This window comes from Python bivittatus, unplaced genomic scaffold (assembly GCF_059951505.1).
Source record: "Python bivittatus isolate LINGU-HERP-01145 unplaced genomic scaffold, Pbiv_v1 ctg000190_np1212, whole genome shotgun sequence".
In the NCBI taxonomy this organism is placed as follows: Eukaryota; Metazoa; Chordata; class Lepidosauria; order Squamata; family Pythonidae; genus Python; species Python bivittatus.
The window spans coordinates 19,863,735-19,879,996 of record NW_028277042.1 but is presented as its reverse complement, the minus strand read 5'-3'; the positions used below and the strand labels follow the sequence as shown (position 1 = coordinate 19,879,996).

At 45.9% G+C, this 16,262-nt stretch overlaps 2 protein-coding genes across 4 annotated transcripts; one reads left to right on the top strand and one right to left on the bottom strand.

Annotated features, from left to right (window-relative positions):
• Window positions 1-1,939: 1,939 nt before the first annotated feature.
• Window positions 1,940-11,120, bottom strand: EMC8 (ER membrane protein complex subunit 8). Its single transcript, XM_007431213.4, has 5 exons — window positions 10,801-11,120; window positions 6,594-6,670; window positions 6,041-6,110; window positions 5,484-5,578; window positions 1,940-3,775 (listed from the first exon to the last, which is right to left on the bottom strand). The coding sequence occupies exons 1-5, from the start codon at window positions 11,014-11,016 to the stop codon at window positions 3,616-3,618; spliced, it is 618 nt and encodes a 205-aa protein (XP_007431275.3). The 5' UTR covers window positions 11,017-11,120; the 3' UTR covers window positions 1,940-3,615.
• A 583-nt stretch (window positions 11,121-11,703) lies between these two features.
• On the top strand, window positions 11,704-15,583 carry COX4I1 (cytochrome c oxidase subunit 4I1). Of its 3 annotated transcripts, none has more exons than XM_088136177.1 (5): window positions 11,704-11,852; window positions 13,489-13,568; window positions 14,040-14,204; window positions 14,404-14,535; window positions 15,210-15,583. In XM_088136177.1, the coding sequence occupies exons 2-5, from the start codon at window positions 13,490-13,492 to the stop codon at window positions 15,344-15,346; spliced, it is 513 nt and encodes a 170-aa protein (XP_087992303.1). In that variant the 5' UTR covers window positions 11,704-11,852; window position 13,489; the 3' UTR covers window positions 15,347-15,583. The 3 variants fall into 3 exon arrangements, with proteins under 3 accessions (XP_087992303.1, XP_087992304.1, XP_007427366.1); XM_088136178.1 differs by lacking the exon at window positions 11,704-11,852 and adding an exon at window positions 11,912-12,062; XM_007427304.4 differs by lacking the exon at window positions 11,704-11,852 and adding an exon at window positions 11,923-12,094.
• The last annotated feature ends 679 nt before the right edge of the window (window positions 15,584-16,262 follow it).

Here is a 16,262-nt window from a genome sequence, read left to right as displayed (position 1 = left end):
GACCCCATCCAGCAAACGGGTAGTTCGCCACGAGGTTCCCTTGCACCCTTCTCATCAAGTCACAAACGAAAGCTTTTTGGGGGAAATTAACAGATGCTGCACTCTGCCTGGAGTAATGCAGCAGCTGGAGCTGAGCAATTCATTCTGATGGTCGGAGGCTTCCCGTTAGTCAGCAAAGAACCACACCGGTGGATCACGGAGTTACGAAGAAGCTCATCCCTGCATTTGGGAACTGAGCCTGGATCAGTGCCAAGAAATGTGGCCCTGAAGTCTCTGGGAACTGACTTCAAGGAGATGGCACCCCCCTTCCCATCTCCACCCTGGCCAGAGCAAAGGAGCAGAAGGCAAAACGGGTATTGCAGCAATGGGAAGAATCATACGGTGATAAGGGGAGAGCGTGCTTTTTGAGCACAACAGGTCCCAGATCAAATGCTCACATCCCCAGGTGGAGGGGAGAGAAGCTCCCTCTGAAACTCCAGAGCCAGAGCCACTAATGGCTGGGTCAGTGATGCACGTCTGTTGAATCAGCCACGATTTGGTGAGGCCACCGCAATTTACAAATCCTGAGATCTGCGTATAGTGCAAAGCCTACACCAAGCAATCCCCATGGTGTTGTGCCAGGGTGACCCGGCAGTCAATCATGGGTTTAACAGTGAGTGAAGGAAGGTCTACGTCAGCCCTGGGGAAGCAAATTTGAGCTTCCATTTTTAGGAGAACAGCCTGCCGGCAACAGTGCTTTTCAGCCAGTTGCTTCTATAAGCCTGGGGATACATTAAAAACTCACACATGTTCCCAGCAAGGTTTTTATTAAAGAGCAAGAAGGTTCACAAGGCCACAACAGGCAAGCCCAGCTCTTAACTTGCGATCCATCAGCCTAGATCTGCAGACCCACTGCACTACGCAAGGAAGGGGAGCTGGTGTGATGTTCCCAACTGGGATGCTCACTCCATCAGCGAAATCTGTCAGTCCCGAACAGTCCCATCAACTTGCTTGGAATAATGGGCTACCAGAATGTTTAGGACCCATCTTTTAAGGCAACACCTGCTGCTGGCGTCCTCTGAAAAGGAATTCCGTCCCCCTAGGACTGTGAGCAAGTGAGGATCTCTCTGAAGCTTGGGTCTGCTATAAACCGCACATGCTCCCTAAAAAGGTCTGTCTCTTGAGTGCAGATATAATCAGGCCTAAGCTTCAAACAGGCAGCAAGGCAGTACATTTGTCACCATATCAAGATTGTGGTCCTGTGCAGCCTATTTGCAAGATCAGATGCCCGTGGCAGAGATGAGAGCCAGCAAAACAGGGAATGAGACTTATGGATGGCCCAAGTAACACCCCGATTACACAAGGAGACTGATCACAGGCAGAGAGACTCTTCCATGCACTTCCGTATCTGTGTTTTACCTTCTGTGCCTGTGTGTGTGAGTGTGTGTGTTTGCTCCTCTATCAGTTGTTGTTCTAATTGTAATACAGTACTGATGTTTATAACCAAACACACAAATAAAGATCCAGGAATGCTTTTAGCATTTTTTTTCTAGCAATCAACAAAACATGCCAATCAAACAAAGCTCTCTAAGGTGGAAAACGTTTTCCAGTTGACAATATACCCCATAAAATTTTCCACATGCCCTCAGAGACACATATTCAGCATCTGGCATTGCCAACGGTCTTCAGATCATTACCGAAAGAGCAGGGTAGCCCAGCCAGCTAGCAACAGGGCCAATGTTTAGGCAATTCAAACACTCCTTCCAGAGAGTACAGGTTTTAAAAGCAGCCACTGCACGTTAAATACATTTAATTACAAGACTCTGTTCTGCCTCCCAACACAGTCTGAGCCTCAGTCTCAACAGCCAGGAAAATTCCTCCATGCTATGGAATTCTCTGCTAAGGACAACTTTAGCCTAACAAATGGAATATTCAGAATCACATTTTCTTACAAAATGAGGCTTGTTTCATCAGCTTTATTTTCAAGGTGATGAGGGAAAGAAAGCAACATAAAAGCTCAAACGGTTACTTTTGAGATACAGAATATGCCATAAATAAAAGGTTGCATTAATACAGGATCGGTCAGGGTGGAAGAAACAAAGAAAATCAGACATGAAAAACAATTAGCACAAGGAAGATGCAACCATCCCCATGAAAAGTTATATTAAAAAAGGAAAAAAAAATCCCAAGCGAAACAGGTTTTAACGTTTGAAAGACTCTTTTACACTTTACACCACAAAACCATTATATTACAAGCCTGATCCAAACAGCTCAACATGAAACCAAACTGTTAAGACTATAAAATCTGCTTGCAAGAAAATAGCATGAGAACCAACAGGAACGCCAGCTATGAAAGATCAACAGTTGTGCTCTTCTTCAACATCTACTTTTACTAGAATGTAGACAGGAGATGTGTCCATCAGTACGTGTGGGTGCTATGGGAGTTACGCACTGGGGAACCAGCACCTCGATGAAAGATTGGATGGGGAGGCTTTCCTGAGCACGATGCTTGGAGTGCAGCCATTTTGAATGGGGTGGCACGTTCTCCCCCTTTGTGTTAAAAGATTAAAAGTTTGCATCTTGTTTCGTGATGAATCACAGCTGGCTATTCTTTCTGAACCTGGAAAAGGAGGGTCTCTGAAAACCTGAATAACTAATCACAGCTTGGAGGATTTGAACAGAATCGGCAAATGAGAAGAGTATATTTCAAAATCAGACCAAGCAGCTGCCAGAGTCCCTTTCCTGAAGGGGGAACCAAGGCGGGAGTGCTGGGGCTAGAGGCCACTTCATTGTAATTATTTCAGGAACTGAAATCCATGGCTGTAACTTCTTTTCCTATGTTTGTGCAATAATTAAACATCAAAGAAATTACATGGTTTTTTTCCCCCCAGGCACAAGAATAAAGAGAACTACTTTGCTTTTTGTTTGGTGAACAAAAACACGTATTTATAACTTACTTGGCTGTTTGGCCTCTTCCACCCATACTGAACTCACAGAAGAGGCTTGGTGTTCAAGGTGAACCCAAATGGACTCATAACACTCAAACTGGAGGAGAAAAATTGCAGCATTCCCAGAATAACTAAGAAACTTGGCAGCATCTGGGAATATACTGTATCTCAAGTTGTTTCCTCCTTGTAGAATGTATCAGTCAATTGCAACCATGTCCAGAAATCAGCACTTGGAACAACAGTTTCCAAACTGACCTGACCGTGGAAAGTTCAGTTATCGATTTAGATGCAGTTTCTTTAAAAATAAAACTAGCAGTTAGCTCTCTGAAAGGTATTTCATAAATCTCTTTTTTAAAAATTTATCTCTAAAGGATATGAAAAGTTAAGTCAAAACTTTTTAATACGAACGATTTGGAACAAGTAGATCTCGTTTCTCACTGGAGAGTAACAAGAATGCCAGGATGAGGACGGAAGGGCAATCAACAGAAAAGGCTCCAAAATATGGTTGATGTCCCAAAGATTCTCATTAAAAAGACTTGACTGCATAGCAACACATCCTTTTCTAAGGGATGGGTCTCACTCACCTGAAGGGACCATCCCCTCTCTATTTACATTTGAAAATTAATGCTCTTTTTTTTTCTCTTCAGCACAGTGAAAATCCCAGCAAGTCGAATCAGTGGGAATCTTCTTAACAGAGATGTAAAACAGCCTTATTAATCTCTGGGTTTGTCCAGTCATTCCGAATGTCATCCAAGTGATTGTCAAAATCTACTAGTGTTTCGTAGGAGCGGCTATCCAAAAGTGATTCAGAGATCCTCTGGGCCTCTGTCCAATCTTCACAATAATCACTGGGAAGGGAGAAATAAAAGAATCAGTGGTCTTCAAGAACCAACCAATGGAAGCAAAAGACGATCTGAGGAATTAGTACACCTGAAGTGAAACTGATGCTGAAATTACCAACCATGGTGAACCCTGGGAATTTCAACAAAAAGGGGCATGTCAGAAAAGTGAAGTTCACATATTAGTCCCATTCTGGCACGGTGCTGGTTTAGCATAATGTGGGTCAGCCTCAGACTTCCTTGTGTGAAACTAGGCTGAAGCTGCCATAAACTAAAGATGAAGCAGGCAGTATGCAGAGAGGACAAAAGCCAGGAAACTTATCTATGAGATCCCTTCAGGGAGGTAGGTAAGAAGGAAGCAAGTCGTTAAGGAAAAAACAAAGGACCTGAACCAGAAAAAGGAAGTTGGGCCTGAGCACATGGAAACCCTCACCCCAATCCCATCAACTTGTAAATCAACCCAGCAAGGACTTTTGGGGATAAAAGGGTCCCAAAGCCTGCCCACTCTGAGTCCTCTGAGTTGTCTGAGTCACCTTTGGATCCAGACTTGGCGGCTTCAGTCCCTCTAGCTAGTGCCTGGCAGCCTAGTTGGGAAGGACCTGGGTAAGTGTGGATGAGTGCGTGTGTGTGTGTGTGTGTGTGAGAAAGAGCAAATGTACCTTGCAACCAGTAAAGTTTTGCTGTTACTTTAAATTCACTGGGTCTCCATGTATTACAAAGAACCTCTTGTGCCTCAGTATTCAGTTGGAAATGATTTGTGTGTATCCCCAATTATTTCCCCGCTGTTGACCAGGGCTGTGTGTCTGTCTGCTCCAGCCGCACCTATCTGGAAAACTCAGGTAGAAAGCAAGGGGGGCTGACAAGATCCGCGTGCCTCAACAGGCTGTGAGTGTGTGAGTGAGTGACCATAAGCCGAACCTGGGAGCAGCGTGTGTAACACTTGCTCCCCTCCTTTCCAGCATAAAGGCAAGAAAGTGAGAAATCTCTGCCCCCCTTTTTAACCAGTGGCAGCTGGATGAACTGTGATTAGAATGTTAATGAAAGAAAATAACCTCAAACCCTGATGCCTGAAGACAGCTTTCCCCCCAATACTCCACAATTGAGATCAATCATACTTTTAGAGTTCAGATGTAATGCTAAATTCTGGTGAGTCTAAAACTGGAGACAAAAAGAAACGACTGGAGGTGCACAGGCTTATGCATATAACGCTAGACCTCACGCTTAGAGCAGCCTTCAAAAAATTAGAGCCTTGGGACAAAGTTTTGAGAATTCTACTAGCTCCCACACTGCAAACAGGATCTGCACTTTATTTTCTTCACGTTAGAAGCCTGTCAGAGTTGATTCAGTTTCACTGCTGCGGGAATGTAACAAGATGCTTACCCCGTGCTTCTGTATCAAAACCCACCCCTTGTTTCCCCAGGGCCCAATTCCTTCCTACAATAATTTTTACATATTGCTCTACTGCTAAGTTTGTTGGTGCTGTTCTGCTGCGTTACTAGATAAATTAAGCAGATGTATTATATTACTAGGCAAACTGTTATTTAATCTTCATTAATGGATCAGTTATTGTGATGGGACATGGTAGTAAACGGCACTAACATTTTAGTGTGGATACTTCTGAATCGTTTATACTTTTTGAATCAGCCCGGAAGGAAAATATCAAGCAAAAGAAGCCACTCATTTTTCAGACGTGAAGGCGTATTTTAAGAATACTCACATGTGTGGGTCTCTGCATCTCCATTTATTTTCATGGTGCTCATACACATGAACTGCTGGTTTTAGGCACTTCATTGTAAATTTAGTGTTATCCACCTAACACAGAACAGGAAACAAGGGTGTATTTGTTATGACAATGCATTAAAATGGAGTGTGTGAACAGTGAGCGCCTAGTTTATTGCTATTCAGGGATCTCTAGGTGTGACAGCTGGTTAACATAGGAATAAGGCGGCTTGCTGTCATTTCCAAAACAATTTTCAGGCAGAAGCTGTCCGTTCTGAAAAGAAATGAGCGTCTTCTACCTTACATCAAAAGAGCATGAAAAAAAATAAGGGTCTGAACTGCTTCAATATAGATTTCTCATTTGAAAGTAAAAGTATGTGGCAGAATTCTTGGATAATCAACTCTGTAATTTTCTTCTTAATGCATATGACTAGGTCGGAGAGATTTGGGCTGAGTTGACAGTTCCCAGCCCCCTCTGGGGTTAGACCACTCTTGAAGCAAGTCACGGAAGAAACTAACTGTGACCACGTTCAGCAAAAAAGAATGCTCACGTACCATTATGAGGGCCGTGTCACTGAAGTTTTCTGCAATCCTGGAGGCGACCTTTTCAGCCAGCAGGTTTGGACTACAAAACAAAGAGAAGTTGCCTGTATAATCTGGCTCGGAGTCACATCAATCAAGATAAAGAACGAACTTGATCAGAGAGGATGGAACAAGCCAGTAAGGGGATAGATCCTGGGTTCAGTTAAACTTGACGGAAGAAACAACTACAGGGGTAACGTTTTTTTCCCTCTCATCAACAGCGGATATGGATAATTCTCAACCGTAGAATTAAAGAGTCCCAAACTATTTTCTGTAGTCTCCCCTTACCGTTCTCTAGAGCGGTGCTTCTCAACCTTGGCCGCTTGAAGCTGTGTGGACTTCAACTCCCAGAATTCCCCAGCCAGCCATGCCAAGGTTGAGAAGCACCGCTCTAGAACCCTAACCCCATTTCTCCAACTGCTTAACTTGTGTAACACAAAGCACAAGCAGCTCTGAAGAAATAGGGAAGGATTCTTCTGCAAAAGAGGGATTAAATAAAGGATAAGGAAGAAACACAGCTACACACCTGGCATCCTTCACACGTTCATTTGCTTGATAGTAGCCAGCTATTACATAGCTGTTCTCCCTGCACCAAGAATCAATCTGAAGAAGATCATTGGAAAAAAAAAAAACTGTAAGAGCCCAAATGCAATCAAGGCACAGACTAAAACAGCAGAGGTTTGCAGCAGGCAATTCAATTCAAGCAGCAGCCTGATACCCATTTCCTTGATGGTTATTTCACACTGACTTATCCTTTGACACCTGTGGTCAGGACATGCGGAAAGCTGCTAGAACAATGGAGAAGATGAAACAACCGCCAATTGGTTTTAACCTGCCAGACGTCTGAAAGGTGTGCCCTGTATACAAAACATTATTTTGTCAAGCTTCTTAGGCAGGGCTTTAACTTTGTGATAAATTATATTATAACCTTTATTTTGCTAATGATAATCAGCCAACTGCTGCAGAGAGACAGGTTACACATCTTACAAATGTGTTTTCTGAACTAGCGGGTCTAAGGAAATATATAGTGTACAGTAATGTGCAACAAACTTAGGATTTTGATGCTCATCTTGTTCACTGGAAGGGAATGCCATGGGATGTCAACCGTCTTTCATTTGCTATCTTGCTATCAGCGCAGCGGATAGAGAGATCTAGGATCAAATACCATGTCTGCCACAATATCTCCACATTTTTGTTCAAACTGTTCCCTTAGTCTTAGTTTACCATCTGCAAATGCAGAGTGACCTAGTACATCAGAGGGTGACTGTGAGGACAAACAGAGCAGATACCATGAATGACATTTCCAGGTGAGAAATACTCTAACTGAACCAGCTATAGCCACAGTATTTTCATTATCCATCCTCAGTTCTCTGGGGCTGACGTAGGGACTAATCAGAGGAAGGAGTTCTTCCTCATGTTTTGAGAGAGAGGCAGCACACAGGGGAAGGGAACCCTTCTTCTTCTTCCTCTGATCACTTCATGGAAAATGGAAGGAAAGGCTGATCCAAGAGAGAACAGCTGAACAGAGCAAGAGAAACAGACAGAGGGCTCAAGCAGGAACAAAGGAACCACTTAACCCCCATCTTCCATCTATAATTCCTTCAACAATATGGAGAGGTGGGTCAGCACAGGCTGAACTTGGGGAGGAGAAGGCTCCAGAAAGCACTCTGTTAATTCCATTCTGAGTGGCCCACATCCAAGCTGGATGACAGGGCTATCAGCTTTAAGGAAACCCTGACAGTCAAGATCTGGAGATAAAGGCCCAGAGATGTCTTCTTCCTCCCACTCGGCACTTTAATTATTGTCAGCATTTGTATAAAACTCATTGGGTTTTTTTATCATAATGTATCATCTAATCTGCCATAAAGCTTTATTAAAATACTTAGAATTAAATGTTAGGATGCACGATCTGACCTGAATGCATTTATCCAAACTCAGATTTTGGTCCTGCTTGATAGCTTTGAACCTGCTATATTTACTTCTCATAATGAGATTATCTGATTAAGATAATCCAGTGATTTAGGGAAGTAAAAAAACTACCTAGCAATTATTTATATTCTGGCTATATTTAAAAAAAAAGGATTCCCAAACATTTTGCATTCTGACCTCCTGTTTCTCAAACACATCAATCTCATTGTTTAGCAGCATAATTCCATCCCCAAATTAAACTGTCTAAAAGCTTTGCAAATAATCTTTTCCAATGAAATGATGTAGATGTGTTTTGTTAAGCTCTCATTTAGTACCACTGTTAAAGAGCCACCTGCCATCACAATCATAATGGTTTGTAAGGCCTTAAATTTGTTGTTGGAATAGCCTGCAAGTTGAGATTCTGCAGCTAAAAACTAAACACACAAACAGAATGTGTTTTCATAGTAAGGAGCAGGCCTGAAATATTCTTTGATCACTCTTTGGCAAGGGCAGGCTTATAATGGTTTTCAAATCTAGGACCACTTTGCATTTTTGGTTAACAAGTTATTCTTAAGGATCCATGTCTATTGATAATAACCCTACAGGAACAGAATGCAAGCAGTAACTTTTTGTTGGATCGAATCAGTACTTGGTGAAGAGCCGCCCATTTTCAATATTTTATCTGCTGAATTGCTATTATTTGTTGAATTGCAGTCTTATGCCTTGTGAGTTTGGGCCAGATGGATAGCTAGGCCTGCCAGACCCAGGTCAACAGTACATTTCACTTCTCATTATATCTACTGCCGATCTACAAATAAAGCTGTCAAATCTGATTACTGCTGAGGAGAACAGCAAGAATAAAAAGTTGCCCAAAGATAGATCAGTGCCTTGATCAAGACATAATGCACTATCCCTAATTAAGTCTCTCCAATCTGCCCTAAGTCCCACTCAGCAAACCACACCGATTTACTAATTGATTCAGCTCTGTCCGTTTCCAATTCAGCTGGAAACAGACAAATCCAATTGCTTCATAATTAGTTTGTATGTGGACCTGCAACACTGTCCAGGTTCTACAGCAGCTGTATTTTCAATCCCACCAGGTAGAAATTCAAGCCTAATTTTGCAGACAGTTTCGCTTGCAAAAAAGACAAGACTGCATTCATTTGTTTAACTTCAGGCCTCGCTTTGCTTGGCAAAGGAATGTCTGAAGTTTGACAATAAAGCTACACTGTTTAACAGGAAGGTGTTTGCTGGCGTTTTTCAGTGAGTCTCACTGGATACAGGAAGAAAATGTCATTTTCCAAGTACTTCCATCTACAGCCGACCTACAAAGCCCAGCAACATCTTGTGAGTCCCCCACTCGTGAAGCCCCTGGGGTTTGGGCAAGACAGCAGGCCTTTTCTGCAGCACTGCCCCCCATGTTGGGGAACTTGCTCCCCTCCTCTGAGGTCTGTGCAGCACCTTCCCTCCTGACATGTCACAAAGCTGCCCAAACAGCTTCATTCCATGGGTTTTTAATCCCATTGGACTGCCTCATCTGTGGAGCCCTTAGTGCTCTCTGAGCTTGGCTGTTGGCTTGCAGAGGCTTCATTACCCAGCTAGGTAGCATCATCAGGGTGAGTGAGTATGGGGTTTGCTGCCCGTTTATATATAATAGCTTGCCCTGCCAGTTTTGGTGGGGGTCTGGTTTCCTCCTTGGTGGTTCCTATCTGTTTCCTTCCTAGGTTTTCTATTGCCTCTTTTGAATGGCCGGTAAATGTGATTTATCTCTATGTGTCTACGGATGGTTGATCTGTTTTGAAGGAAACAAGACTAGGATGCATCCCCTCCAACAGCCAACACTTAGAGAAGCAGGGATCAACCCCAGACAAACAAAAAGGCAGAAAACAATACTCTAATCAAGGAACCCGCCAGGAGGAAACCACACCTCCACCAAAACTGGCAGGGCAAGTATAAACAGGCATGTATATACTGTTATTATAAAGTATACACTACTATATACTATACTATAAACCAGTTTCTCAACTTTGGCAACTTTAAGACCTGTGGACTTCAACTCCCAGAATTCCCCAGCCAGCCAGCTGGCTGGGGAATTCTGGGAGTTGAAGTCCACAGGTCTTAAAGTTGCCAAGGCTGAGAAATGTGCTATAAACTATACTATAGACTACTATAAACAGGCAGCAAACCCCTCTCCCCCTCACATGTACCTTAGCTGGGTAATGAGACATCTGCAAACCACCCCCCAGGCTCAGCACACAAGCACCCCCCCCCCTTCAGCCTTGAGCTACAGAGATTCTCTTTACGGTCCCATCTGTGGAGACTGCACTGGAGGTGGATTTAATGCCTGGCGTAATATCAACCACGGATGCCCAGATAACAATTAGACCCGCCCCCTCCCCAACCCCCCACTCGCAGTCCTGATTCTGGGGGTGCCGTAAGAGTCTCTTCCAGCCCCCCTGAACTCCAGAGGCCCCTTTGCCCCAACTGACCCCCACTCCGAGGTCAATGCAGGCGGGGGGCTGCTCCCCGAGGCGGGACCCCCCCAGCCTACTTCCCTGGAGGTAGACTGCTCCTGTCTGGGAAAGCTCCGCTGTAGCCTCACAAGCCATCGCCCCTCACTCGGGGCAGAGGAACTGGGGTCCCGGGGCGCCCCCAGATCCCCCTCCGCGGGCTCTCCCCCTTCCCTCGCAGGGAGGTACACTGCTCCTCGGGCTGGAGGCTCCATCTCACCCTGCGCCCGGCCCTAGAGGCTCCCTCCCCCCCTCGGGGAGGTACTGCGCCTGGGCGCGGAGGTTCCGCGCGAAGCCGGCAGCGCGGCCGCTCACCAGGCTGAGCGCCACCTCCAGCATGGGGGCCAGGGCCAGGCTGCCGTGGAAGAGCGGGATGCAGTCCACGAAGAGCGTGTGGGGCGACGACTCCCGCTCGCGGCCGCGGTGGGGCGGCGGCTGCTTCTCGGCCACCAGCAGCCCGTTGACGGCGCAGTGCGGGTACTTGGCGCCGTGCAGCACCATCTTGCAGTAGGCCTGCGTGCTCAGCTTCATCGCGCCGCGCTCCGGCCTCCGCGCGGCCACCGCCGCTGACAGGCCTCGAAGGGCAGCGGCTCCCCTGGCGCGCCGTCGAGGGCGGAAACGCCGCAAAAGCGTCGCGAAGCGGCAGGGCGCCGTGCGGCAGGCGCGCGAGCGCGTGCGCGGAGGGAGGGGAGGGGAGGCGGAGGGAGCGCGGCCCGCTCTAGCCCGTCTCTGTGGTCTCCATGGGGACAGGGGCCGCTGCGACCATAGAGGCGGTAGTGCTAGAGGGCAGAGGCTGGGCCAGGCTGGCGGGTGGCGGGAGGACAGGAAGCAGGGGAGCCTGGGAGGAAAGCAATGACGTCAGGGACCCTCGCAGAGTCCTGCTGGCTGGGAGTGGGGGGAGTTGCAGGTAACCCAGCAGCTGCTCTGCAATGAAGAGTCCTACCCCACCCCACCCTACCCCAGCCCAGCAAGCACTTCTGAAAACCCGCCTTCCCGATTTCTTCTACTGTTTCCGCCTCCGTGGTGAGAGGATGTAAGACCTGCTCTTGAAACGCCACTGCCTTTGGCAGCGCGGGGGAAAGACCCTCTCCGGGACTACAAGTCCCGGCATGCACCTGTCCCCCGCGCCTGACTTCTACGGGCGCTCTCATGTCTTCCGCGCAATCCCGGAAGTCTCAGACGGACCGGGCCCTTTTTCGTGCCATAGCTCTATGTCACCCGCTTCCTGGAGGGACAGCGCGCCGGCGCCCTCCGAGTCCGCCGCTATCCCGTCGTGCCTTGGGCGCCAACTTCCGGCTTGGCTTGGCGTCTCCCGTTTTCTCCTTCCGTCCTCCATCTCCGGCTGTAGAGGACACGGGCTGCGTCGGGTGGGTGGTTGGCGGCGGCCGCGGAGGGACACTCCCGGTTCCCCGGAGGCCGGGGCGCGAAGGGGCTGCCGGCGGGGGGACGCGGGGCGGGCCGAAGCGGGCCAAGCTTTTCCGGGCGCCCCGCGCTACGCCTCCCATCGTCCGCGGCCGAGGGCAGGCGGTTGAGGAGGGGAGAGGGGGCGCCGCCCGAGCTGGAAGGCGTCACGTCGGGTCGGTAGAGAGCGCTATAAGCTTCCTCGCGAGTAAGGCCCGCTTGTGCGCGGGACGGGTCCTCTTTTGGGGGGAGCCCCCGGCTGAAGAGGCTCCGAGGCTTGCCTCTGCATCAGGCTGGACGCCCCCCACGCCCCCCCCCGTTCCTGGGGCTGGCAGTGGACACGGCGCAGGGCAGAGCTGGGCGACGAGGGGCCGGAGTAGATCCCGGCCTGTGGCGTAATTCTCCGGTGGCCCATCACGGGGAATGGCTCGGTTGTGAGAGCCGGTTCGGTGGAGGGGTGAAGGGGCTGGAAAGCCCAGCCCACCTCCCAGGGTTGGGGGGGGGAGAGAGGAGGCGACTGGATTAGGTAGGTTCGCTGCCTGGAGTTACATAGAAGAAGTGGGGTAAAAATATGATGATGATGATGATGATGATGATGATGATGATGATGCAGGTTCAAATGTTCCCAGGTATTGAGGATCTTAAACAATAACACTGGACTAGAAGGAATAAGAGAATAAGAGTAGGAGGCGATAGCCAGTTTGGTGTAGTGGTGAAGGCACCAGGCTAGAAAGCAGGAGACTATGACTTCCCTTCGACATGAAAGCCAGCTGGGTGACTTTGGGACAGTCCTTCTCTCTCAGCCCAGCCCACCTCAGAGGGTTGTGGTTGTGGGGAAAAGAGGAGGCAGGAGTTTTGCGTGTGTCCTGTGCCTTGAGTTGACCAAATATAAAGGCGGGATAAAAATCTAATAATAAGAAGGCATAAAAGACAGAGCAAGGAATCTGTTTGGGGTCCCTTGTTCTGTTTAAGGTGTTGGTTGGTTCTGAAGCAAAGCAGGTTGCTCCTGTCCCTTCTCTGATGATAGTGAAAAAGTCTGACCCACGCCCTCCCTCCCCCCCCCCAATCCTGATTAAGCAGTAAGAATAAGTCTAAGGCTGTTCTCCTGGGCACCTTTACCTGGACGTGAATCTTGGTGGGAATGAGTAAGTCTTTGACAGTCTTGATCGGAAGTAAACTGAACTCACTGGGGTTGACTTTTTAAAGCAACTCTAAAATGGACTTCGCTTGTGAAAGAGTAAATCTTATGAAACTCAGTTGACTGATTTGTGAGTCAGCTTAGTTAGGATTGGTTATAATATCCCTGCAAAGCAAATTAAGTAGAAATATTTGCTGGGGTGTCTGCTAAACAGAGGCTCTTATTATAGGATTGAAACAATGCTTCCCCACCCTCTGTGTTCTTCATATTGTTTCTTAGAAGATCCTTTTATTGTCGTCAACTCCAAAGTCTAAATTGGCATCATTTCTAAATGCGACACAAGCTCTTGTTGTGATCCTTGAGGAAACAAGAAGTGGCATTGGCGGGGGACGGGGAGGAACATTGCAGGTGGAGGATTCCCAGTAATTTGTGCTGCATAATGTTGTACCTTTTTTCTGTTTTAGGATGTTGGCAGCTAGGGCATTTAGCCTGATTGGCAAGCGGGCTTTGTCCACTTCTGTTTGTGTAAGAGCTCATGGACATGGTAAGCTTGTAAAGGCATATAAATTTAATAAATAAATAAGCTAGCTATTTAATCATCTTAACTGGTATCTTGAAAATTGTTTTTGTCCAGCCCATTTCACTGTAGGAGTGCAATTTCCCTTCATAACAGCTCTCTAAAATTAAAAGGACGGCTCACTTGTCTACCTAGAGACCTTCACGTTAGATAGGCGGCTGAGTTGATCCCAGTCTCTTTCATCCTTTGTCTTGGCTATCGTAGTGGCCTAATGGATCCAGATCTAATTAGCAAGGGCTTTTCACGGTGGCTTCTTCTGAAGGAATGGTTTGTGTTAAGGAGGACTGGTTTCTTTCTTGGTGTTGCAAAATCTTTCGCAGCATGAAAATTGTCGGGCTTGTTCTTCTGTTTTTATATTTGTGCCTTGCTAATGTCCTTCTGAGTTTCCAGGTGGTATGTTATAGAATAAGGCTTTGTATTTTTTTTTCCTGCTTACAGAAGTTACAAAAGCACCACATTATACTCAGCCAATATATGAGGATTACCCTCTTATTCCTTTGCCGGATATTCCATTTGTACAAGACCTCACTCCTGAGCAAAAAGCTCTGAAAGAAAAAGAGAAGGGATCTTGGAGTGCCCTTACACCTGACGAGAAGATTGCTTGTGAGTACCACTCTAGGGGGAGACAAGTTAGGAGAAAAGAAATCAGAGAAGCAAACAAAAATGACCTGGCTTATTTAAAATATATAAACGTGTTCATTTGTCAGTGTCAAACACAAAACTGGCTACAGGTTTTTTTTCTTCACAAGGAGGAATTTTGTCCCTTCCCTCTCTCCCTCCCTCCCTCTCTCTCTCGTTCCAGTATACCACATCAAATTTGACAGAACATTTGCTGAAATGCTCAAGCCGACAAATGACTGGAAGACAGCTGTGGGTTTAGCTGGCTTCATGATTGGCATCGGTGCTTTATTTTTCATTTGGGAGGTTCTGTATGGTAAGTCCTCCACTTTTATGGAGCTCTTTAACCTTCCGCACAGGAAAATTGAGTGGAACAGAATGCTAAGGTTGTACCTGCACAGACCTTTGTACTTGTGGGTGAATTTTGAATTGTGAAAAAAGGAGAGCCGGACCTTCTTAAATAGCTTTTCACATTTTGACTGGCTTCTGAGGTGCAAGGCTAGGAAAGGGGATGGAGCGCTAAACATTTGAGCCCCACAGGACTCTTGCTGCCCCATTCCAAGCCCTTCTCTCTTTCTTTTTTAAGAATGTTAAGTACAAAAACCAAAAAGAATCTATAAAATTATAAAGAAAGAAAGAAAAATGCTAAAAGACCCTCAAACATACAGGTCATATATTTACAGGTAGACATACCTGAGTAAATTGAAGCCATGATTCGTTACAGTCATCCATAGCTCATCTGTATTAATTCTGCAGACCACTGAATAGTTGGAGTCACATGTTTGTCTTTCCAAAATGAAAAGAGTGGCAAGCTAAGGGGCTCTAGGCTGGTGTGAAGATATGAAGGGCATAAGTTTGCTGCTGGATTAGCGTTAACAGCCTTTCTCTTTCGAGGGCATGAACTATGCACCAATGTCTGTCACTTTGGGAGAGGTTAGTTGTTGTTGACGAGCTGCAGTGGTCACAAACCATGATCTTATCAAATTGCAGTTCTGAAACCAGTCCCACACACTTTATCGGACGACTGGAAGGCCATGGAGCTCAAAAGGATGCTGGATATGAAATCAGACCCGATTACTGGCCTTTGCTCTAAGTGGGATTATGAGAAGAATGAATGGAAGAAATAAAAGCCTCCGGGAACCAAGGCTTCTCTTTGGGTTTGAAATTCTGCAACCGTTTCATCATCTCGATGTTTCTTCCCTGCTTCTGTCTATGGTGAAACAGAATCCTCGTTTAAACCATAACAGCGTATATACTTGGAAAGGTTGAACTGTTCTTACAGTTTAATATGCAAAATTGCTCCTAAACTTAATCCTGTTTGCATTTTTTTTTTGCAGGAAGATTAAAAATTACAGTTCGAAAAAGAGGCATGTGATTCTTTATTTGGTGGGGAATTATCTTTTTAAAATATCTGGGGCAAGAAGCTTGCTAAGTAAGATAGTGGTTATTGAGCCAGTGACTGTAAAAGCTTCTCTGATAGGCTGGTACATTTTTCATCAGCACTTGGTGCTTCAGATTTTTGTGTTCTGACAGCAGAAATAAACTAGTGATAAATTACCCAAAGTATTCAGAATGATTTTTTTTCAAATAATTTTATTAAGAATTATAAATGGAAAGAATAAAAGCCAATACAAAATACAAACAGAAGAATACAAAAAAGAAAAAGGGAGGGTTGTGGAAAGGAAAAAAGAAAGAAAAAAAAAAGCAAAAGCAAAAAAAAAGAAATAACTTCCCCCTTCATCCCAGCAAGTACAGACAATTTTAATAGCCTGTCACCATCTCTAAATACAACATAATCTCTCTTCTCATAGCTCATCTCCTAAGTAAAAAAACAAAATCCAAATGCTTCGTCAATCATTCTTTGTCAGCAAAAGTCCAGCAAGGGCAACCAGATTTAACTATTTTCCTCTTTTAGCCCTGATCGAACAAACCAACCTTGTATTCCTTCCCAGAGTTTTTAAAAATATTCTTTAGCCCCTTCAAAGAGAGTCCCGGAGGTCAGTCATCTGTGTTTCAAGGCAAAAATCTTTCGGATATTTAATA